At 41.6% G+C, this 24,176-nt stretch overlaps 1 protein-coding gene across 7 annotated transcripts in view; it reads left to right on the top strand.

The window, feature by feature from the left end:
* Positions 1–23,853, top strand: part of DGKG (diacylglycerol kinase gamma) — a 210,818-nt gene extending 186,965 nt beyond the window's left edge. For 5 of the 7 annotated variants that reach the window (XM_059687264.1, XM_059687265.1, XM_059687268.1 and 2 more), the window contains 2 exons: positions 8,300–10,640; positions 22,621–23,853. In XM_059687264.1, coding sequence (XP_059543247.1) covers positions 8,300–8,398 — 99 coding nt within the window. In that variant the 3' untranslated portion in view covers positions 8,399–10,640; positions 22,621–23,853. Of the gene's footprint in view, positions 1–8,299; positions 10,641–17,787; positions 17,887–22,620 lie in introns of all 7 variants that reach the window. The other 2 variants (XM_059687263.1, XM_059687266.1) reach the window with 2 other exon arrangements.
* The last annotated feature ends 323 nt before the right edge of the window (positions 23,854–24,176 follow it).

The raw sequence follows: 24,176 nt of genomic DNA, 5'->3' as shown, positions 1-24,176 counted from the left end.
TAATTGTTAGAAAGTGCTTCTTTATGTTGAAGTCAAATCTGCACACTTAACCTAGAACTTCCAACAAGTCACCCACGGGAGCTCCTGGGGCGGCGGCGGGGGGCGGGGGGAGAGGGGTGGATTTCCACAGTGCATGGACACACTCATCATGAGTTCACCACAGCCTTGAGGACCTGTATGAGAACTCCACTGAAAGAGTAACCACATGAGTTATCTATTTTGTTTATGGTGTTCACCTAGCACTTAACACTGTGCCTGGTTTTCTAATAGTTGCGTAATGATGTTTGTTGAACAGTGGACAAAGGACTGAACAACTGAACAAACAAAAATAAAGAGGACATCTTCATTCCCTTTATATTATGTTAGCTCTCCCCTTAGCTATAGGAGCCAGGCAGCCTTTCTCTTAGTTTCTTCTCTGCTGAAACCCAGCTAGAAACTCTATGGTGAAGAGAAACCACTGTCTTGGTGTTCGGGACCCATGGTCTTCATGAGATATTACATTAATAATATTCTCTATACCAGTGATGGCGAACCTATGACACGCGTGTCAGAGGTGACACGTGAACTCATTTTTTTTGGTTGATTTTTCTTTGTTAAATGGCATTTAAATATATAAAATAAATATCAAAAATATAAATCTTTGTTTTACTATGGTTGCAAATATCAAAAAATTTCTGTATGTGACACGGCACCAGAGTTAAGTTAGGGTTTTTCAAAACGCTGATACACCGAGCTCAAAGGTTTGCCATCACTGCTCTATACTATCATGAGACAAATCTCAGAAGACAAAAGTAATATTTCTAAGCTTTCTCACCCTGGTAAGTATTCAGATGCCTCACTAACCTGATGTTTTGAGCCCTTTGGAACTCAAGCGGTCTTCCACTAGAAAAAGGGTTTTCATGCATCGCAACACAAAAGAACTTTTGATAAAAACTGAAGCCAGTTAAATTAAAATGAAGTTTTAAAAAACTGTTAAATACAGTTATACAAATAAATGCAAATGGATCATTCTTTGCAAGAGAAGATACATAATGGAAGCATTAGTAACATGGATCCCAAACCTAAAGTTCTATTAAACAATGGTGAAAGCATTTAGGAGACATTGTTGAAGGAATAATAAAGATATGTTAAATTTTTCATTGTATTTTTTCATTTTGGCAATTTAAAAGAGTTTCTCAGAAGAAAATTTTAATAACTAAATAATCCTTTAGTGAAACTAAAAACAGGGCACACACTTTTCAAATCTGGGAGAATTTAAAATTTATGAACCTTATCAATGTAGCAAAAACAGAAAGCAAATAATAAGCAAACATTAACAATTTTTTTGAAGTCTGATGAAAGAGGTTGAGACTAAATACATCAATAATGACAAAAAATATATGTTAAAGTCTCCTAACAAAAGGGGATTAGAAATTAAAATTTAATGTTATGCTTATAAGAGATATACCTAAAACAAAAGGATATATATATATACTTATTTGTCATATCCTTTTTTAGGCATAGAGAAATTAAAAGTAATAAATGTTATTGTTAATTATATTAATTTTAGACAAACTAACTTGCCAACATGCCAAAAACACAAAATAGAATAAAGAAGGTCACTTTTATTCAATAAAAAGTAGAGTCAAATATGAGATATAATGTAATGGTCATAAAATTTTAGGCATCTAATAATAGAATCAAAATATATAATGTGAGAAATAGTATCAATATATATTCTGAAGAAAAAAATAACAGATAAGAAAAAATTGACAGAAAGACCAATATTGAGAGGCTTTAAAATATTTTTTTTTGCCTTAAAAAAATAAATAAGTGGCATAAAACTTGGATAAAATAACTTGATAACCTATAAACAAATGAAATATCTCAATTTTTTCAAGGACCCACAGAATATTTACTAAAATAGATCATAAACAAATTTACCAAAAAATCTATATAAAATTCATAAACAGAAATTATAAAGTTTATTTTATTTAACTACAAAGCAATAAAACTAGAAATTAATAATAGAAGATTAAATAAATAAGCAAACAAAATTTAATTATTCAGTGGGGTTTTTTTGTTTTTTTTAATTTTTTTTTATATATATTTTATTGATTCTTTACAGAGAGGAAGGGAGAGAGATAGAGAGTTAGAAACATCGATGAGAGAGAAACATCGATCAGCTGCCTCCTGCACATCTCCCACTGGGGATGTGCCCACAACCCAGGTACATGCCTTGACCGGAATCGAACCTGGGACCTTTCAGTCTGCAGGCCGACGCTCTATCCACTGAGCCAAACTGGTTTCGGCTGGTGTTTTTAAGTTTTTCTAAAGAACAGTAGATTCAAGAGATTAAAACCACCATTATTGACTTAGAAAAATAAAAATAAAGGCTCTCATTCAAAACTTATAGAATATAGCTTAAACCACATTTGGAGGTATGTTCAGAGACCCATATACATCTATCATTCAAAAGAGGGGGGGGGAAGTAATGAATAATTCCAAAATTATAAGAATAAAACAAAATAGGAGAGGCAGAAGGAAGAAAATAATAAAAATAAAATAGAAATTAAATAATTTAAAAACAGGAAAACCTAAAACTAGTTCTTTAAACATGTCAAATATTTGAAAACCTAATTTCAAAAAGAGAAAACCAATGATCATAGTTATTAAAATGTAAAAATATATAATTGCAATAAAAATATAAATGCAGTAATGGTTTTATTTAATTACTAGAGGCCTGATGCACAAAATTCGTGCAAGGGGCACGGCCCTCGTAGCCCCAGCTTCATCTGGAAGGATGTCCAGAAGGACGTTCTCTGTCTGGTCTAATTAGCATATTACCCTTTTATTATTATAAATAACACATTACATAATATGAGAGATATAAAAATAGATGAAGACTTAAAGATTTAACAAATATTTTTTAAAAGGTTTGAATTTAGAAACTTGTTTCTAAATAGAGATCCCAAACAAAATCTTATTGCAATTGTTTTTTAACTTAAAAAAAAACAACAATGCAATAGTGAAGGCATTTAATGAAAGAACTGTGAGGAAAGGCTTCCCACAAGATATTAAAACAGCTATAAAGCCACTGTAGTTGGCACAATATTGTATAGATAAATCAACTGTACAGAAGAGGCCCTAAGAAACCCTAGTACATAAAAACTAATGAAGAAAAAAAAAAAGGGGATGATCATAAACTAATTTAAAGGCAATGAACTGTTTAACATATACTAGCCAAAAAATTGCCTGACTGGGAAAATGTCATTATATATCAACTTCTCAACTCTATACTCCAGAAACAAAACAGAAAAACTCTAATTCTATTAAAGAATTAAATGTTACTAGCTGGGGGGAAATATAGGTGACTATCATCACACTGTGAGCTAGGACTTTTTAAAGAGGAAAACATGACATATTGGACTATTAACAAGTTTAAGACTCTACAAATCAAGAATCAATATAGATCTTTAAAAGGCTAAAGACAAGATGTTTGCAATAGCTATCTCAATGAGCAGGTTAATTCTCATAATGTATAATGATCTCTTAGAAACCAGCAGGAGAAAATACTAGGAATGCAGCTGTGAACAGACAATTCACAGAAGAAATGCCATGGGCTAATAAACCTGTGAAATAATGTTTCATATAACAAATTAAGAAAAAGGAGGAGAAAGAATTTCAAGTTAAAATGGTGAGAAAGCCCTGCCATGTTTCACTTACCAAATTAGCACAATTTGCTTTTCTTTTAAAAATAATATTCATTGTTGTCAAGGGTGTGGCGAGTCAGGCACATTCAACCAGTGAGACCAGAGTATAAACTGATACAGCTGCGCTGGTAAGCATTTGGAGCCATGTATCAAGAAGATCCTTGCAAATATTAAATCCAGTTCATTTACTCTGACCCTTAAAATTGTTCATATACTTCTAGGTATTTATTCTAAGTAAAATGCAAGTTTCCAGAAATACAGAAACCAGTGTTTAAAAATGCCTATATTATTCATAATAGCAAAAAAAAATATTGGAAATTACCTAAAAGCCCAACATTTAGGGAAATGGTTAGATAAGCTATGTGAACGTCATCAAATGGAATAATTTTCAGCCACTGGAAATTATATAATGAATTTTTAATGATATCAGAAATGCTTTCAGAATAACGTTAAATGGAAATAGCTGATTTCAATTTTATTAAAAATATATAAGCACAGAAACAAACTGGAAAAAATATACCAAAAAGTTAACAGCAATTACTTCTAGGTGATTTTTAAATTTTTCCCATAATTTCTAAATTCTTAAAAATGGGGATATATTTGTTTACACATAAAGATTTTTGTGTATAAAATAGTCATAATTTAAAGACTTGCCTTGTGCTTGCAGCACTGTAAGATGGCCTCTCATGCTTTACCACCAGTTAGGTGGCATCATTTGAGCTTTGAAATTAAGAACCTTCTCCCAGAGTTAGATAATAGTACCAGTAAGATCTCAAAGTTGAAAGGGATTCTACTAGTCCAGTGATTCCCAAACTTGAGTATATGTTCAAATAACCTGGAGGCCTTTCAAAACACAGATTGCTGGATTTGTTATTCAGTAGGTCAGGATGCCTTAAGAATTTGCATTTCTGACAAGTTTCCAGGAAATGCTGATACTGCTGGTCTAGGGACCACACTTTGAAAACCAATAATCTAGTTGAACTTCCAGACCTATCAATAAATCCCAGACTTCTCCACCCCTAGTAAAACCTGATTGTCCAGCTACATTTGAAAGCCTCTGAAGGCAGGAAACACTCTTATGAAGCTGGGCCTCCTAAGATGTTGGAGAACCCAGAAATAGCTAAGATCTGGAAAACTGCAAACCCCCTCTCTCCTCCTCAAGGCTCACTTTAAGCAGGAATATTTCCCTGACTTTTTAAAAAATCAAGTTGAGACCTTTCAAGTTTGTGCCTTTCTATTTATTTTCAACTGAAATTAGGGCAGACTTGGATACTTCCCAAATGATCAGGGAAGGGTCCACTCTTACAGTTATTGGCCATTTTGCTGGGCATGATTTGAATTATTTGCCCTGAGAGGACAACGTTGAGGAGTAAGTCTCTCAGTTTATTGCTTCTCTTGAAGTAATAAAAATGTGTTGATTTCCAGAAGATGGCCCCCAAAACAAAGTCAACTCCCAGCACTAGTAAAATTTTAAAATTTACTCCTTTCAATGGGGAATTATATGCTGCAGTAGTTTTGTGAATTTCAAGCTATCACAAGAGCCCACTATATCACTTATCTCTATAATAGAGCAGAGAACTAGGAACATGGGGCTGCTGTCCCTAGTGCTTGTCAGATGTTGTATTATGAAAGGTGTTTAACAAATTATAGAGACTTTAGTTATTTGCCTGACCTGCCCAATTACCAGAGAAACTTGAGTTCTAACTACAGAAACATGAATGCTCTCTTTCCATCAGGGGTCAAAAAGTCAGGTTTAGCCACATCCAACTACCTTCTAAAATGAGATCTTTGCTATTTAACTTCTCCAACCCCCTCCTAATTTGGGTATAAGGGGGTAAGAGACTAACATCTCTTTGACTCCAAAAGAGGATATGAACTCATATTTCTTGTTTTTAGTGCATATACATACAGTCAACTCTCAGTTATCTATAGTACTTGAATCCACAAACCACATCAAAATCTCATGTTACCCAGGGTCTCCAAACTCATACCCAATCAAGACCTTCATCAAAACTGCTGAAAAACCAAATGAGAGGGATTTGAGTTTCACTTCCTTCTCTTCGCCCTGGAAGTGCTAACAAGCAAGCAAATAGCTCAGCTAGACAGAGAAAAAGGAGAAGCCAGGGTCTTCTATCATCTGGAAAAAAAAATGGGCTCCATCCGTGGGAAATTGTAGGCAGTGCCAGTTGCCACTCTGCCTCAAGCATAGCCACCCACCACTGCCATGATGTTCTCTCTCTCTTCTTGCTGTTCTAATCGGTCAGTACTTCCACAGCATGTCCTCTGAATAGGCACTGCACTTGCTCCGGGAATACCAAGGTGAGTAAGCTGAAGTTCTTCCCCTCAGGGGACTTGTGTGCTCAGGCAGTAAGAGAAAGCTTACCACAAGGAAATGTGCCACAAATTGCTGTCATCAAGGAGAGCAAAATTACATGCCACAGAGAAGTGCTGTCAGAGTCCCCAGTCTATGCCTCACTTCCATAAATTCTGGAATAACCATAATGCCCATAATAAGGCACATAACACAAAATGTTGCTTGAAATGTTCTTGGTTTGTTCCTCTGGTGACTACCACAAAACAGAAAGATGGACTCCCCTTCCAAATCTCCAGACTCTAGACGAGTGGTTCTCAACCTTCCTAATGCCAGGACCCTTTAATACAGTTCCTCATGTTGTGGTGACCCCCAACCATAAAATTATTTTCGTTGCTACTTCATAGCTGTAATTTTGCTACTGTTATGAATCGTAATATAAATATCTGATATGCAGGATGTATTTTCATTGCTACAAATTGAACATAATTAAAGCCTAGTGATTAATCACAAAAACAATATGTAATTATATATGTGTTTTCCGATGGTCTTAGGCGACCCCTGTGAAAGGGTCGTTCGCCCCCACCCCCAAAAGGGGTCGCGACCCACAGGTTGAGAACCGCTGCTCTAGACCAACAGGAGAATCATTTTCAGCTTCTATCACTCAGGAAGTTTCCACAACAGCTTTTGGTTCCACCCTTTCCTTTCCATAGCCTGGAGCCTTATAAATTTAAACCTGGCTTCCATAGTACCCTCTTGGTCAGACTCTTCCTTCATTCCAGCTCACTCTGACAACAACTGTTAAATAATTTTCCTAAAACTCTTTTTTATCATGTTATTCTCCAGCTTAAAAAGTTACCAGAGTTCCCTATTATCTCACATTAAACCCCTTAAAGCCCTATCCCATCTGTGTTCCCAACCTCATGTCTCATCCTTTGCCCCCCATTCAACCAGTTTATACGTGGCCCCTCTACCCAGTGTCTTCTCTTTCTCTTTTCAGCAGCACATTTCTTCCCCTTCCTTTCAGATCTTAAAATTATTTTTCAAATACTCCATTCAGACTACTCATTCCTTACCTAATTTCTTTTTGGCACCACTTGGTTTAAGCTACATTCATTTAAACATGTAGTTTCTCTGTTGCTTTCTGTGGCCACACTGTCATTTCCAATGACATGATTAAAACCATGACAAAGGGCTCCTAGATTCTGTTGCTTTTGATGCACATCTTTTTCCTTCTCCTCCAAAGTAAGATACCAATTATTTAACTGTTGCTTACCATCTTACACTTTATGGTGGGCTTTCATTGACAGTCTACCAGTTGACCTTCACAACTTTGTGAGAAAAATATCCTCATATTACAGTTGGCCAGATGGGGTTTTGAAAGCTCAGGGATTTTTCCAAAGGCTCACAGTAAAGAGGTGGGAATTCTGGGACACAAACCCTGGTCTTTGAATCCTAAATTTCTCTTGTTCCCACATCATCTTCCTACTCTGAATACATCAAACTTGATAAGTGTTGTTGATAGACTGAAATGCAGATTATTGAAGTGGCAATGTCACCAGGCCACATGTAAATAGGGATTAAGCATTTTGAATCCATGCCCTGAAGACAATGAGCATTCACCAATATTTTCTACTTCAAATTGACTTAAAGTTTACAGGAGAAAATATTCATAAAACCTAAAATTTAAAAAAAAAACAACACCCATATGGTTTTAAAATAAAGTTAGGTCTCTCCTACTTTAGATGAAGAAAAGAGGAAAGACCTAGGAGACACACTTGGGAATTCTCCAGATCATGTTGCTTGAGTCAGGGGTTCAACAGAAAGTCAACTTTGAGTTACTGGTTGACATATCAGCACTGCCTAAGCAGGAATGGCTAGGAGTGGGGGCTGGGAATCTGAGAACTGGGCTCTGGATGTTCTGTCCCTCTCTGTGTAACCTTAGGCCTTTATCCTGCAGAGGGGTTGAATGAGATGGTCCCTGAGGTATCCTCCGGCTGTGACATTCTGAAAGTCTATGAATAGCAAGGACACAAGACAGGTGCGAGCTGATTACCACGTGGGAAGCTCACACTTGTCTGTCCCCAGTGCTTCCGCCCCTCACTTCCAGCAGTGCCAAACTCCAGGCCTAGTCAGGGTCCAGTTGCCAATTCTGAAGTTGTTCAAGGACAGTCGTCCTTCTGCATGGGGCTCCTTCCAACCTGAAGCTGGCCTTCCTTCCTCTCTCTGAGACTCGCTCTCCCATACGCTTCTGGGATTCCATGCCACTAATTCAGTTCTGCCTCTTTGCTTTTAGATTAAAATTATCCACAAGAACCAAGCACCCATGATGATGGGACCTCCCCAGAAGAGCAGCTTCTTTTCCCTGAGAAGGAAGAGCCGTTCAAAAGACTAAACAATGTGCTAATTGCCAGCTAAACCAAGACAGAAGACAAGAAACTGTAACACACACACACACACACACACACACACACACACACACACACACTCTCCTCTCTAACCAGCAGAAGTTAAGCCACCCTTCACTCTGGCATACATTCTCTTTATTTCAAGAATGGACATACCCTAACAGAGCCAGTGCAACAGAACATTTTGAATGGACTTGGGGCCCACCAGGGTATGGTTGGCTCATGCAGCAATCTCCACATTCCCAGAAGGCCTTGGGTGAAGCTTTCCCAGATTGAAGAAGAACTCCCCCTTCCTTCCCACCAGCCCTGTAAGTTTCCTCATGGACACTCGCAAGGAGCAGGCTGCAGGTTTCCTGCCTATGGTGAGATCGGATGTGGCCAAGGGAAAGAGCTCCCATTCCAGAGAGCCTACACAAAGGTGCCTCTGTAAAGAGACAAATGGCCTCCGACACTCAGAGCATAACCCTTGGCAGGGCTCAGCAAGCGCACGTTGAGTTCTTGGTCGTCCTTCCAGCGAGAGCAACAGCTTTTCCCTGAACCTGCTGAGGAGGCAGAAAGGCTGTGCAAAGCTGTGTTTCCATTCTTGGTTCTCTCTGCTGTTAGTGGGCACTTGTTATTTCCCGAAGCCTTCTCCTGGTGGCTGTGTTTGTTTAGAGACGGCTCCAGGAGCCCCCAGAGCTGCCTGCACAGCATACCTTAGATGTGGTATTTATTTTCTTAGTCCTGTGAACACCTGGGAGGAAAAGCAGAGAAACTGGGATTTATTTTTCAAATTGGTGTCATAATATTGTATAAAAAGGGAAGGAAAAAAAACCACCCCCAGCTTCTTTCTTTTTCAAGCCAAAGTGTGTTTCCTGTTTGAGTTCCAAGCCCTGGTGGCAGTCTATTCCTGAAGGCAGAGAAGTCAGGCGGGAAAGGCCGTTTGCTGAGGAGACCAGGAGACAAACCATCAGGTGGTTCCTCCAGCCTCTTTGCACGTAGTCCTCCCAGAGTATGACCTGAGGGCCCTTCTGATGGTCTTATTTGTGTACATATGTGTTGCATATATATTTATAAATATAAATATTTATTTACTGATGGACTTTTCCTGATTTAAAAATATATATTTAGCAAAGGAACCGAAAATGGAAAAGATAAAGAAGGTTTTTACTCCTCCATTCCACCATATTCTTGTCAAGACATATTGCCCTGTGGTGACTGTGAGATTTAAGGGAAATGAAAGTAGATTCTTATCACAGAGAAACTGAGAATTTTTATTCTGGATCATTAAAACAACCATGAAATATATACTGGGAAGGATTTATTCTTCCATTTATCAGATAAGAAAACCGAGTCTCAGAAAATTAAGAGACTTGTCCATGATATCTTGGCTAATATGGTTTGGGAATAGGTGCCACTTAAGAAGATACAAAAAAAAAAAAAAAAAGGATACTCGATAGAGAAAATAACCACACATCTTGGAACAGGGTCATTTCTGGTCACTGAGAAATGATTCCATTTGAATCCAGGTTGCCAGGGAAGAATGAATGTGCAGCACATGTGTGCATAGGGCAAGCCCACATGAGAAAATGAGGCCTCATGATTGATGCTTCTCAACGATTCTCTTTGGCCTGAACTGATGAGAAGTTGGTCTGAGTTTAAGGCACTGAACAGATCATCAAACTCTCCACATATCACCTCATCACGGTCATCATAGTCTCTCAGCATGGAAACAACCTGGCTGGCTGCAGGGATAACCTCCGTGGAAAGTCACAGGAGGGCTGAGGTATCTTCTGCAAGGTACTGCCAGCCAGTACGCAGAAGGGTCTCAACAAAGCTCAGTGGGCTTCATTCAGCTGGTGCTGGCATTACCCTCCTTTCCCGAGAGCAAATGTCTATGGAGCTTCTTCGATAGAAGAAACATTTGCCTTGCTCCCTCAGGCCTCCATCCCCTCTGAGATTCCTCAAGAGGAAGCCTGGGCTCACTGGACATTGCTCCGCTGAGCTTCCTCTAATCTCCTGGCACTGAGTCAGGAGCTTTGTTCAAGGAAAGGAAAATGACGATTGTGTGTACAAATTGATTCTAACTCTGAAGGAAGCAGTCATCTAGGACCGTGTGGACATCTAGGACCATCCTGCTCAACCTAACAGTGCAGAGCACCGGGCAAGGGGAAAACCAGGCCACCCGAAGAATCTCCTGAGGAATTGGAGCCATGGTGATGGGATCAACAAGCTCCAGAATGACAGCAGGTACCATCTTGGAAGCCAATTGATTCTGAAACACACACAGGTTCAGGTTTGGGGTCACCAATGCTAAGGCATTTACAGAAGTGTTTGCATGTGTTTCAGCCCTGATCCCCCAACACTGAGGCTGTTGACACATGACACTATTATGAACACATGAAACTGATTCTTAAAGATTCACAAGTCAGAGACTGGCCCTCTGCCCACTCTACTCTAGTGCATAGGACTTACAATGTTGCTTGAGAGACATGTCCCAAGTCTTCCTTAGAGCCAGAGTATAACAAACTTGGGTGGAATTTGACTTCCAATTTGATAACTTCAGTAAGCCTAGGGTTGTTGTTTATTCTGATCTTGCCACTCATCCCTAATTTCTGTGACTGTGATTTCTTACTATAGAGTGCCTCATCAGAGTGGACCTCACTGCAACCTCTGAGATTGGAAGAGAGGTATTATCATTCCAATCTTAATAATGAAAAAAACAACAACAAGGCTTACAGAGGTTTAGTAACTTCTCAAAATCACACAGGCAGTCGGGGGATAATTCAGTTCTGATTCCTCACCTTTTTCTTAGTCTGGCCATGCCACTGACATGTTCTCACCTGCCCCCACACTTCTACCCCACTAGCAATACAAAGAATAAAACAAGAATCTTTGACACCTTATGTTGTCCCTGGACTAATGGACTAGGAGTTGCTATGGCTTGGTCTTTGTGGGTTTCCTCCAATGAATTGAGAATTGAGATAGACTTAGTAGGATGATTACATTTCAGGTCAGAGACCAGCTCCTCTCAAGAGAGTTCTTTCCACAGATGGAAAAGATATGTTAAAATTGCCAAATAAATTAGGAAATACTTGGCAGAACCTGGAAGAGCCTCCAGACTGGCGTTACATAACATGTATATACATTATACATATGCACATTATATAAGGTAACATAGTACTTAATGTGCTGCATATATTATGTAAATTACATATTTGTGAGTAATCATGATAAATATAGAGACCCACTAATCACTTTTTTACACATACTCAGTGACAGATTAGGAAGTTTCTTTGCCAGAGAGTCTTAAAACTTACTCTCTCCTGCTGCTTTGGTTCCAACTCCTGCCAAAAATAATTGCATCAACTTTTCCCATCTCCATCCCCCTTTCCTGCTGGCCAAAATTCTCAGTTACCTCCTGTCCCAGCTAGTACCTCCTATGGAATACTACCACAATTGGGATCATAAAAATAGAATCATGTGGATGGGAAGGATCTAGACTCCCAGATTCCCTATGTCACAGGCTTACCTTCCCCCGCCTCAGAACTCCCAGACAGGTGAGTGCCTAATGCTAGTGTTAAAGGAAGAGAGGAAGGGAGACAAGGAGGGAGAGGAAGAGTCTCCAAGCAAAGAAACCAACTCTCCAAGCAAGGAAACATCCTAGTGTTTCTTGGCCACCAGTTCCCAGATCCAGCAATAATCAATCAGGAGGCTATTTCAAACAGAATATCTGAAACCATAATTACCTAAATGTGTTTCACAAAATACTAGTATCCATAAAATGCTCCATGAAAAAAAAAGTACTAGATCCCCTTCTAGGAGATGCCTACAGGGGCTTATCTCTAAGAACTCACAGTAAAGAGCCATAGGGACCTTTCTTTGTCTGCCAACATCTATAGATTAGAAACACTGCCTTAAGCCCACTATTTCTTCTTTTTGTTTTGGGGAAAGATGGGAACATGAAAGTAAGTATCCTCTGCAATATTCTTCCAAAAAGTAATTTTCTCGGATAAGGAGTGTCCATTCTTAAGACACTCTTTCTTGTTTCTTCTATGTGATTGTTTAACTACTTTTACTGTTCCCATCGTTCTTCATGTCTTCAAGCAAGAACCCTGGATCTGGACTCAGCCCTCTGAAGGGATTGGGATGGGGGGGGGGGGGAATTAAGGAGAAAACATGATAGCTGACAGGGGTCAGGCTTCATCTGTGTAGCTCCAGGGAACAGAACTAGGTTTACACGGCACAGTTGTAAAGACATCTATTTTTACTCCATTTAATGACTGCTCTTAGAGCTGACCTAATAAGGCGAGTGCTACCTTGTGGGGGAATGAACAGCCACCAGCTCTTATAGGGAAAGCCTTGACCCAGTTGGGTGGGAAACAAGCAGTGGTTGTTCTACCTTGTTCAAAAAGCTGTTGAAGTGTTTTTGTAAGCATTAATGTTAAATCAATAGTTCTATTACTTCTTTTTGAACAGTATACCTTGGCTTCTCTTATTTTTTGAAAGAATGAAAGGTGACTCCCAGAGAGATGTCTGAATAAGTGGATACTGACCAGTTGTACCACAGTTATACATGGGAGGACTAATCTGACTCATTGTACCCTCAAGGGCAGCCAGTAGTAGTGATCTCTGCTTGGTAGCTGTGAGAATTAAAGGAATGAGTTACAGTATTAAGACAAAAAGAAATTTTGCATTTCTATCGGGGTCCATATTAGCAGTTTGGAATTCTTTTCCTGGTCACAAATACCAGACCTGCATTTGACTTGCAATAACAATGAAAAAGGAACTATCCCACATCTTGAATATCAATCAAATTTTAGAAAGAAAAGAAGAGCAAAATTGTACAGAATTGCACATGGGGCCATTGTTTTTAGCTCACCTGATAGTCCAGCACATTGGAGTACATCGTGTAACTTTCTACTACAGAGAGGACCAGAGAAGGGAGACAGAAAAGGGAATTCCCATGTATTGCTTACTGGGTGCAAGGCACTGCATCAAAGTCTTTTCATGTGCTATCCCATTTAAACCTTAGAGTAGCCTACCATATGGGCATTGTACTTATTTCACAGGTAAGGAATTAGTATATAGAAAGGTGAAGTACTTATCCAAGATCAGACAGATAGCGAGTGATAGAGCTGGGATTTGACATGGCTCTTTCTCACATAAAAATGTATGCTTTTCTACTATATTTTAGTGTCTTTAACGTTCTTATATAACTACTAGAGGCCCGGTGCACAAAAATTTGTGCACTCGGGGGGGGGAGGGGGGGTCCCTCAGCCCGGCCTGTGCCCTCTCGCAGTCTGGGACCCCTCGGGAGATAATGACCTGCTGGCTTAGGCCTGCTCCCGGGTGGCAGAGGGCAGGCCCAATCCCTAGGTGTAGCCCCTGGTCGGGCTCAGAGCAGGGCTGATTGGGGAGTTGGGGCGCCGCCCCCTGTCACACTCAAGGCAGGGTCGATGGGGAGGTTGTGGAGCAACCCCCTGTCACACACAGAGCAGGGCCCATCAGGGGGGTTGGGGCTCTGTACCCTGTCACGCACAGAGCAGGGCCCATCAGGGGGTTGGGGTGCTGCCCTCTATCACCCACAGAGCAGGGCGGATCAGGGGGTTGGGGCGCCGCCACTCTCACACTCAGGGCAGGGCTGATGGGGAGGTTCTGGCTCTACCCCGTCACACACAGAGCAGGGCCCGTGGGGGGTGGGGGAGCTCCCCCCTATCAGGCACAGAGCAGGGCGGATAGGGAGGTTGTGGCCCTGCCCCCTGTCACACACAGAGCCGCAGGGCGATCAGGGGGTTTGGGTGCTGCCCCCTGTCATGCTGATTCCAGTGCCGGGAGGCCTCACGGCTCCGCTGATCCAGGTGCTGGGAGGCATATTACCCTTTTACTATATAGAATAGAGGCCTGGTGCACGGGTGGGGCCGGCTGGTTTGCCCTGAAGGGTGTCCTGGATCAGGGTGGGGGTCCCCACTGGGGTGCCTGGCCAGTCTGGGTGAGGGGCTGAGGGCTGTTTTCAGGCTGGGGGTGACTGAACTCCCAAACGCTCCTTTTTTTTTTTTTTTTTTTTAATTCTGGGCCAGCTTTAGCTTGAGGCTTGGCTCCAGCTCTTAGGCCTAGGCTGAAAGTAGGTTTCTGGCCTTTGCTTACAATGTTACGAATCTGCTGGCTGAAGTTGGGCGTATTTGTTACAGAGTTTCTTAAACTGCCAGCTCAGAGGCAGCAGCAGGCGGGGAACGTTGGTTTCCTCCATCACTGGGGCAACCAAGCCTCCTATTCTCAGCTGCCTGGATGCCGGCCGCCATCTTGGCTGACAGTTAATTTGCATATAGCCCTGATTAGCCAATAAAAAGGGTATCGGTCGTACGCCAATTACCATGTTTCTCTTTTATTAGATAGGATTTCCCACCCTGCTATCATCCTGGGTGAGGTTACATGACATTGTAATCTCCTATCTGGTCAACCTCTGTATATCCATCTAATCATATTCCTATTTAAGAACTTCCAATGCTTGCCCACATTTAAATTCAACAACCTCCATGGACAGCTGGAACCCACTACCTCATTCTTGCAATCAAATTGGCAGTCATCCCTTAATCATCAATGTTTCAAATGCTAACTGAATGGGACTCATTTCCCAAGGCCTACATAATAAATTTTCTATTTATCTCTGTGAGTAAGAGAGCCCCAAGCACCCTTCTCCGACTGAAATGCCACGGTCAGCAATGACTGGCCTGCTTGGGGAAGAAGAGCTAGGATTGTGGAAAGGAACCTCCAGCAAGAAGGCTTTGCATGTGATCCTCATTAGTGATAGGCGTGGGCTGGGCCATCTGTGTTCCACAGGAGAACAGAATGGCAGGCTGCCTTTCACATGCCAAGAGAAGCAATCTAATGGGAAGATCCAGAAAGCTCAAAAAACAGAGAGGAATTTTTCTTCATGGGCATCTCTGTGGGAAACCAGGGACATAGAAAACCAAAGGTTTTTGGAAATTAGCTGCTTCATTTGCTGGGCATTCCACCCTTGCTACCACTTTATTCTTCATGTCCATGGTGCAGAATGGCAAGCAGAGCCCTGCAGCCTCACCTACTAACTAAACTCCCTTAGATGGAGCCAATGATAAACCTATGGTATCCTGAAATCTGTGGAGGCAAGGGCAGGTACATTATAGCAAGGCATCAGAGTTTGCAATTAAGCCTCCAAGTCTCCCAGGGTCAGGAAACACTGCAAATAGAAGAGACCATTTAATTGGATGCTCAATGCAGATTCTAGAGAAGTAATCAGGAAATATGGAGGACTACTCTAAATGCAATTTGGAAACAAAGAGGATAACATCTAACCCAGTATTTAATGTGTAATAGCTAATGAGTAAATATTTGTTAAATGAGTTAATAGGTACAGTAAGTATAGTGAGTATCTGTCCTTCTACCCTGGAATAGATAGGGAGGGAGGTGGGGGAGGGGGGATGAAAGCTTTTTAACTAACAACTCAGGAACTTGAAACCACAGGATGTAGAGGGAGCTCATGGGGGCCTTTAACTACCCAGACATCTGTTGACTGATGGATACAGCTAAATATGGATCATCAAAGGGCTTTCTAGGTCACATGGAGGGCAGCTTCATGATTCAGAAAATATGAAATTCAACTTGGACAGAAAGACAGAAATATTTGCATTCTACTTCTTAGAGATCAGGTCAGAATTGACAAAGAATAAAAAAACAGCACACGAGTGGAGTTACAACACAGTAAGAGACCCACATAATAAGATACAGATTCATGAGATGAAAAGAGATAGAGAACTGAAGATTTTTTAGCAGGTTTATTTGGGCAAGGGAGATGAGCATGAACACTGTGGTCCAAAAATGGAAAAGGGGACTGAGGAATCTTATATTTTTAATGCATAAAGTTGAGTTAATGGTAAAAGAAATTTCCAGGCATTGATAAAATCATTCCTAAATAGCAACTATCATTTATTGTCCAGTCCAAAGCCTATTACTTTTTAAAATATGCTTTTATTGATTTTAGAGAGAGAGAGGGAGGGAGAGATAGAAATATCAATGATGAGAGAGGATCATTGATTAGCTATCTCTTGCATGCCCTCCCCCCAAACTGGGGGATTGAGCCCGCAACCTGTACATGTGCCCTGACCAGGAATTGAAATGTGACCTCCTAGTTCATAGGTCCAACACTCAACACTGAGCCTCACCAGCCAGGCCAAAGCCACTTTTAGACCACTTTTAAACTTCACAAGAACCTGAAGTTGGTCCTGTGTGGTTCCCCATTTGACAAATGAGGAAACGGAGAAACATATGAGAGCAAACCTCATGCAGGAAGATCCAGGATTCAGATCTGTCAGTATCTGTCTTCAAAGTCCATGTTCACACCTGCGGTGCCCTCACTGGTTCCTCTGAGCCTCAAGCATGGTGACAGGGATTTGCTACCCCCAAACCAATCCCCTGTACATGACTTCCTTCTCAAACTGAAAATCTAAGTCTCTCTCCTCCCTCTTTCACAGAGCAGAAGTGGCACAGAGGCACACTGAGGAGAAGGGGCAGATGTGGGCAGCAGAAGGTCCATGCACACCTTACCCACCTCCCTTTTTCTTAGGTTCACTCTCCAAGGCACCAGCTTGGCCATATCCTAAGACACTACTCAGAAAATAGACAGCCAACAATGAATGCCCAATGAAGAACTCTACGAGATCAGAGCATTCACATAATATGAAACGTCATATTAAAAGATTCACAGAGACAATGTTAAAGATCAAGAGCAGTGAGCCCTAGCTGGTTTGGCTCAGTGGATAGAGTGTCAGCCTACAAACTGAAGGATCCCGGGTTTGATTCCAGTCAAAGGTACATGCCCAGATTGCAGGCTCAGTCCCCAGTAGAGGACGTGCAGGAGGCAGCCAATCAATGCTTCTCTCTCATCATTGATGTTTCTATCTCTCCCTCTTCCTTCCTCTCTGAAATAAATAAAAATAATTTTTTTAAAGATCAGGAGCAGTGAAATGAGGTCAGGTAGTCAAACATCTGACTTAGTAACTGATAGTGAAAGGTGGAATGGAAGTTTGAAGTGGTCTTTTAAAAATCTCTTAGATGAATTATAATTTGGGGTTAAAGATGGCTTCTAAAATAATGTCCTCCCCAAAAAATTTTTTTTTAATTTTTTTCCTTTCCAAAATAAATTATTTTTAAAATGGAGTCTTACTAAGAATTACAAGGTAAGGGATAACAAGATGGTTATTTCTTTTTACCTTAGACAGTACAAAAGGAAAGGAATTTATAAACCCCACAGTGTAAGTGTCAATCCAGAAAGAGATTCCAGAAAGTCAGCATTTTCTGTTGAGGGACTAGACAACAGTAATTAATGAATTTATTTGTTTATCTTTTTTATTTTTTTAAGAGAACTGGTACCTATTGGTTACCAGAAAATGGCATGATCTTCAAAAAAAAGAGAAAACATTTCCTGCTGAATATTTCCTCTCTCCCCAACACTCTTGAGGTAAAAGGATTGAGAACTAAATCTTTTCACTTAGAGAACCACATATGCATGGAGGGTGTTAATAATAGAGGATGTCAGTGAATTGTTGTTTGGGGCTTGCTGTCATCATACTCTGCTACCACCAGGCATTAAGGAAATGATCATAAACCTAAGAGGATGAAGCAATTTCCACCTCCATCCACTCCCTATCAGCCTCCTGAAGCTCCCCCATCCCCAGTTAAATACACTTCCTGGAATTAGAACATCTGGTAATCATTTCTTTTTATTATGAAAATATTCAAACATATGGAAAAGCAGAGCCATGAGTATAATGAGAACCCACATATCTGTCACTTAGAGTCAACAGTTCTTATCATTTTGCCATATTTGTTTTATCTTTTCTTTCATCAAAATATTTTAAGTGAATTATAGATGTCATGGCATCTCACACCAAAATATTGCACATACATCATCATGGGAGATCCTTTAAGTGTTAGAGCTTGTGTGTGTCCTCCACGTTGCTGGAGAAAGATGTCAGAGTGTTGAGTATATGAGCTCAGTCATTTCCCAACTGACTGACTCCAGTTGTCACAAATAGAAGTTAATCAGGTATCACTCTAAGGAAGGTTTGGCTGTACTCAAAATGTTCCTGATTGATCTGGAAAGACAAAGGTAAACAGCACATTAACTAAATTCTCAGAAGACACTAAGTTGGGAAGTGTTATAAGCACGAATGATGCTGGAGAGAAAATGCAAAGTACTTGGAGGAGTTAGAAATTTACCTGAATACTGTGTGTTCTTATTTTTTAAATAAAAATTGTTTAAAGCATTAGCAGTTACATAAAGATTGGGCACAGTATTATTTTGGACAGGTGAAACATCGTATCTGCAGATTCATTTAATCAGATTAAAACACATTCTCATCATTGCCTCCGTAAGTGAAGAATATGGAGCTAGACTGGGGGAGGGACAAGCAGCTGAGATGTACAGACAGATCCTCCCCCTCCGCTGGGACACAACTGAACTGGAAGTGTGTCAACCCCCAAGAGAATGTCTGGGAAGCCTGGTTGAGAGACGTTGGCTCCCTTATGCAGGATGAGATTTTATTTTCAGGAGGCAAAGTGTAAGGGAAGTGGGTATTATTACACTTGCTCTGTGCTTAGCTACTGGGGTCAGGGCAGGCAAACTGCAGATGTTCTGAACAAGATATAGGCAAGATGTTGGTTAGTTTGCTTGCAAAAGTCTGCTGGCTCAGTGATTCTTCCAAACAAAAGGGAAGCAGGTAAAATGAGACAGCAGGTTCCAGAATATTCATCCTGTCTCAGTCAATAAATGAAATGAGTTTCCTATTCAAGAACCACCTAGCTGATGGCAACAACTGGAAATCAAGACCTGATACTCAACCGTGGCCTGATTCTCAGCTGTGGCTGGCAAACCTAACCCAGCACCCATCTAGCTTCCCACACATTAAGTAGGAAAAGCTTTCTTAACCATCCCCTCAGTGCCTATCTGCATACCTTTGACTCATTAAACACTCCACCCCACCCTCCCTTCCCCCATACTGTAGGGAGCAGCTATAGGGTTAAGCTCATGTGCCCTGCCAGCACAGCCAAGGGTTCAGTGAGCCTGAGCGGGGGGCGGGGGGGGGGGGGGGGCGGCTGAAAGATGTAGAAAAGACAGACAAAGAGAGTAAGCTGGGTCTAGGTCAGTGATGGCGAACCTTTTGAGCTCAGCGTGTCAGCATTTTGAAAAACCCTAACTTAACTCTGGTGCCGTGTCACCTATAGAAATTTTTTGATATTTGCAACCATAGTAAAACACAGACTTATATTTTTTATATTTATTTTATATATTTAAATGCCATTTAACAAAGAAAAATGAACCAAAAAAATGAGTTCACTTGTCACCTCTGACACACGTGTCATAGGTTCTCCACCACTGGTCTAGGTGGATCTCCTGTGCCTGGCTGAGACCACAGAGACATCCAGACAGGGAGCTGAGCCTTTATTTTATAGCCAGAGGTAAACAAGGTAGTGGTCACCATAGTTACAATGTTCTTGTGAGTTTCACTTGTTTTGGCAGCACTTGCTGCATCTCCCACAGCCCATTAACTACCCAGATAAGATCTAGGGAGCCTCATAAGGTCAAGCCTAATTATGCTAAGAGGACTGTGCCCTCTAAGCTGGGACTTGTTTGTGGCTTTGCCAACTGGTCAGTCCGAGGCTTAACCCTTTAGCCGCTCCCTACACATACCATGGCGTTCACAGACCAAGCATCACCTTCTCCTTGCCTACGTTGCTGCCATGAGCAATGAACGTCCATGTTAGCCAAATGAAAATTATTTTCACCCTCTTGAGTGTAGGAACTTATTTTCTTTCCAGAGCACCCCATTCTTTGAAAGAACACAGTCTCTTCTGATCTCCTTCCTCCAGCCTAACCCCTGGCCCTGATGCCCAGGATCTGCAGATGGGTGTGAAAACACATGAGCTCATTGGAGCTTATGTAAGAGCTATTGGCAGGCCTTCCCGGGAGATGGATGGTGGCCGGGTCTCTGCACCCTCCCATTGCCTTGTGTAGGCAACATGATTTTTCTTTTCTCTATCTCCTCGAAACAGAGAGGCTTACTTGTACTGCTGTGCCTTAGCCGTGTATAGCAGTAGTCAAGGAAGCACAATGTTCCTTCCTACATTCCAGTGATTAAAACTGGCACAGCTTCCTGATGGGAGGAAATAAGTATTCAAAAGACCAAGTTCACTTGCGTGTGTTGAGCCCCTTTCGTGGTGGCACTGCTCCTTTTCTCAGCTCTTTGGATCACCACAGAGGAGCAATAAGAGGAATAAAATGGGATCTGAGGACAGAAGCCTCCTTGACATCTCAGAGGGCTCCAATTTCAATGTCCCTTCTGAGATGTTGGTGAACAGGGTCTAGGGCAGAGAGAGAGATGAAATAAATGGGAGTTCCCATCTCCCGACAAAGGAAAAATAAAAAACATTTATGGAAATCTGTTGGATATTCTCAAAGGCAGGTCATCTGCAGGAAATTGATCCTGCCTCCTGTTGACGTGGAGAGAACGCCTTTTCTTCCCCAGACTCCATTTTCTGGAGGCCAAGAAGAAACTTTTGGGAACTGAACTCAGGAAACAAAGAGAAGTGAAGCGACCCAACCTCCAAACTCAGTGGGTGTTTCACATGGCTTCCCAGAGGTGAAGGGAAGGTTTAGGTTAGGACTTGGTTTTTCTCCAGCCGTTGAGGAAATGGGAGGACCCATGATGATGTGATGCTCTGCTCTGCTGCCTCAGTTGCTCTGGGCCCAGGTGCTGGAGGCGATGCCAGAGAAGATTGGGGTCTCAGTCGGTGCTTGTTCTCAGTGTCCTTACTGAGTTCATAGGCCATGACCCAAGGCACTTCCTGCCCACACAGCATCAGGTCGGAAAAGTGCACTCCTCAACCTCTGCTCAGCACATCCCTGCTTCTCACATGGGACCAACTCCACTTTCTGGCCTGACAAGGACCTGGGCAAGTCCTATGATATCTGTTTTCCTACATGTACAATGGGGCTGGAGAGGAGGACTAATACAATTATTCACTTATTCATTAATACATATTTTGTTATTTAACAATGTCTATTTGCCAGGCACTGCCCCCTAACTTAACATGGTTCAATGCAGTCCTCTTACCTCTCATCTTTTCCCATCACATTCTGCTTTTCACAACCTCCACTCACCCCTAGTTCCTGCTTCTTTCACTTTTTCTTCTTTTATTCTCATGATATTTTTCTTCTCCCTTCCCCCCCACCCATGATTCTGTTTTTAGAATGTCCATACATAAAATCAGAATGTCTGCCCACTTTGTTAACTCCAGGCAAGTCTGTGTTTAAAAGGCCCAAGAAAGATCAGAGGACAGTGTCCAGAGCCCAAGTTCAGGGTGTATTCAAGTGTCTCACAACTTCTCCCTTCAACAAATTGTCCTTAATGTCTAACTCAAACCCCTCAGTTCATTACTACTATTCTTTTTCTCATTACCTTTTGAGTCATATCTCAGGCATAAAGTACCTGTGTGAGTATAAAACGGATAGAAGGTTTAACCCAAAGTGACATAGTTGAACATCCAGATCATAAGGATATTTGTTTCCACGTAACAACAGAATCAGGAACCAAGAAGGGACTAGAGGCCATGAAAGTTGAGAGGGATTAGCTTCTGTAAAATCAACAAAAACAGAACAAGTAAGCAAAAAACCATAAGTATAACCCACTGGAGTCACAATTTCTGATAGACTATTTCAATAAACATGAAAAGTCCATTGAGCAGGGATCATAGGCCCCTCCTATTGGAAAGGCCCTTCTTCAGGTGTCATTGAATCCAACCTTGCATGCAGAGTTGGTAGCCAGCATAGTATAATGTCTGTGCTCTGATGATTATAGTTGAATAAAGAATGGTGGCCATTCAGCATTGGTTCCTAGGTCACCACATACATCATTTCTCTCCAAAGCCATTCCCCCGGGCACCTGGGTAGGGGCGAGCCATGTCTACACGTGGACAGTGCCTAATGCTACAGATACTGCCCTTTTTGATCTGTGGAAACCTACCAAGGTAGCTTACAGTCTTTTTTTTTTTTTAATCTCTCACCCTACACACACACACTCCCTTCACTGGCTTACAGTCTTAATAGAGGCAGTGTGTCTAGTGACTAGGTCACCTGAAAAGGAGGTGATTTCAAAAAATGCAACATTTTATTTATTATTTATTTCTTCTCTAGATAGCAAGAGGCAGGAGAGTGAACTGAAAAGAAGAGGATCCTACAGCAAGTTGCTGACCCAGCTTACAGCACAGCTGCCCTCTTTCATAAAATGGGAAGAATCTTTTGTGCCTCTCTGTACCATCGTCCTCAATGCTCGGTAGCTATCACAGAGAAGTTGCTATTGTTAGCAAGTAATCATAATTCCAAGAAGCCACCAGCTAAGGGGGTTCTGATGGATGCTTTTCTCTTTCTTCAGAAAACAAGTAAGACCCCTCTATCTTGGAAAAGTCTGATAAATGTTCCCTAGAGGCTGCTAAGGAAGGGAGCCATTCCACATCCCATGATGGTATGAGGGATAAAGAACCCCGCCTGGGAAACAAGAGCAACACGGGGAGTGGGCTACAGTCCTGTCTCAGCCACATGGCCTTGGACATGTCCTTTAGCCTTCTGGGTCCTCTCTTTCTACCAAACAAGGAGGCTCTAAAGACCTTCCCACTTCAATGACCTTGCCTTCACCTGGGGCAAATACTAAGGCCATCAGAGAGACGGCAGGGTTCTCGTTCCCCTGGGTCTTCCCCCAGCCCTGCTGACCTAGGAAGGCTACTGCCAACCCTCAGCCAAGATCTACCTTCCCTCTTGAGGATTGGTCATGCTCAGAAATCAGCTAATTTGGGGGACCAACATGAAACAAAACACACTGCAAGGAAACTCTTTGATAAGCCCTCCACCTAGGTACACACACACACACACACACACACACACACGCACACATCTACAGACACACTCAATCCCTAAAGTGTAAGTATTTTCCCTTCCATGTATCAAACCTATTTTACCCTTTCTAACTGCCAGTGTGTTAGGAGAGAATTCAATCCCACTAATGGAAAACACTGCTTCCTTTTAGGGAGCTTAGCTAAACCTCAGTGTTTGGGGGTGACCTTGGGCACAAGTTGAAGCTACAGGTCCCAAAACACATTAACTGCAGCCCAGAAATGTAGGCTCTACCAGCCGAGACTGAGGCAGTAAATAGTTAGCACAGTGCCAGGGTCCAGATCCTTCCCTCCTTGCTTGTCCACCTCCACTGCCTCCCCCACCCACAGATATGTTGTTCTGTGGTGGTGGTTGCCTGTTCCAGCCTGCCCGTCTGCCTGCACAGAGTGCCGTGGACTTATTCTGTAATGTACTGTGTATATGTATGTCCTGACTGTGGTTTACTACAAATAAAAATGACAGCAGATTGCTGACCTCTGACTTCTTAGTGGTTTCATGCTATTGCTTGAGAAATCCAGATTGTCTGATCAGCCACAGGCACTGGAGACACACATGCTCCTCTAGACTACCCTGTAACCTTTCCACACTTGCCCACTGCCAGGGAGGTTCCACTGATATGCCAGGACTGGTAAGAATTGAAGGTCTCTGTTGCCACTTTCCAGGTGTTAAAGGAGGGTGAGAGGAAGCCAAAAATCCTATAAAATAAACCCTTGCTAAACATTATGTATCTATCATCTCACTGACATCTGAAAACTCTCCTATGAAGTGGTTAGCATTTTATAGGTGAGAAAACAAAGTCTCAG

The sequence above is a fragment of the Myotis daubentonii genome, chromosome 3, assembly GCF_963259705.1.
Source record: "Myotis daubentonii chromosome 3, mMyoDau2.1, whole genome shotgun sequence".
NCBI classification, from domain to species: Eukaryota; Metazoa; Chordata; class Mammalia; order Chiroptera; family Vespertilionidae; genus Myotis; species Myotis daubentonii.
This window is presented reverse-complemented; position numbering and strand designations above follow the sequence as displayed.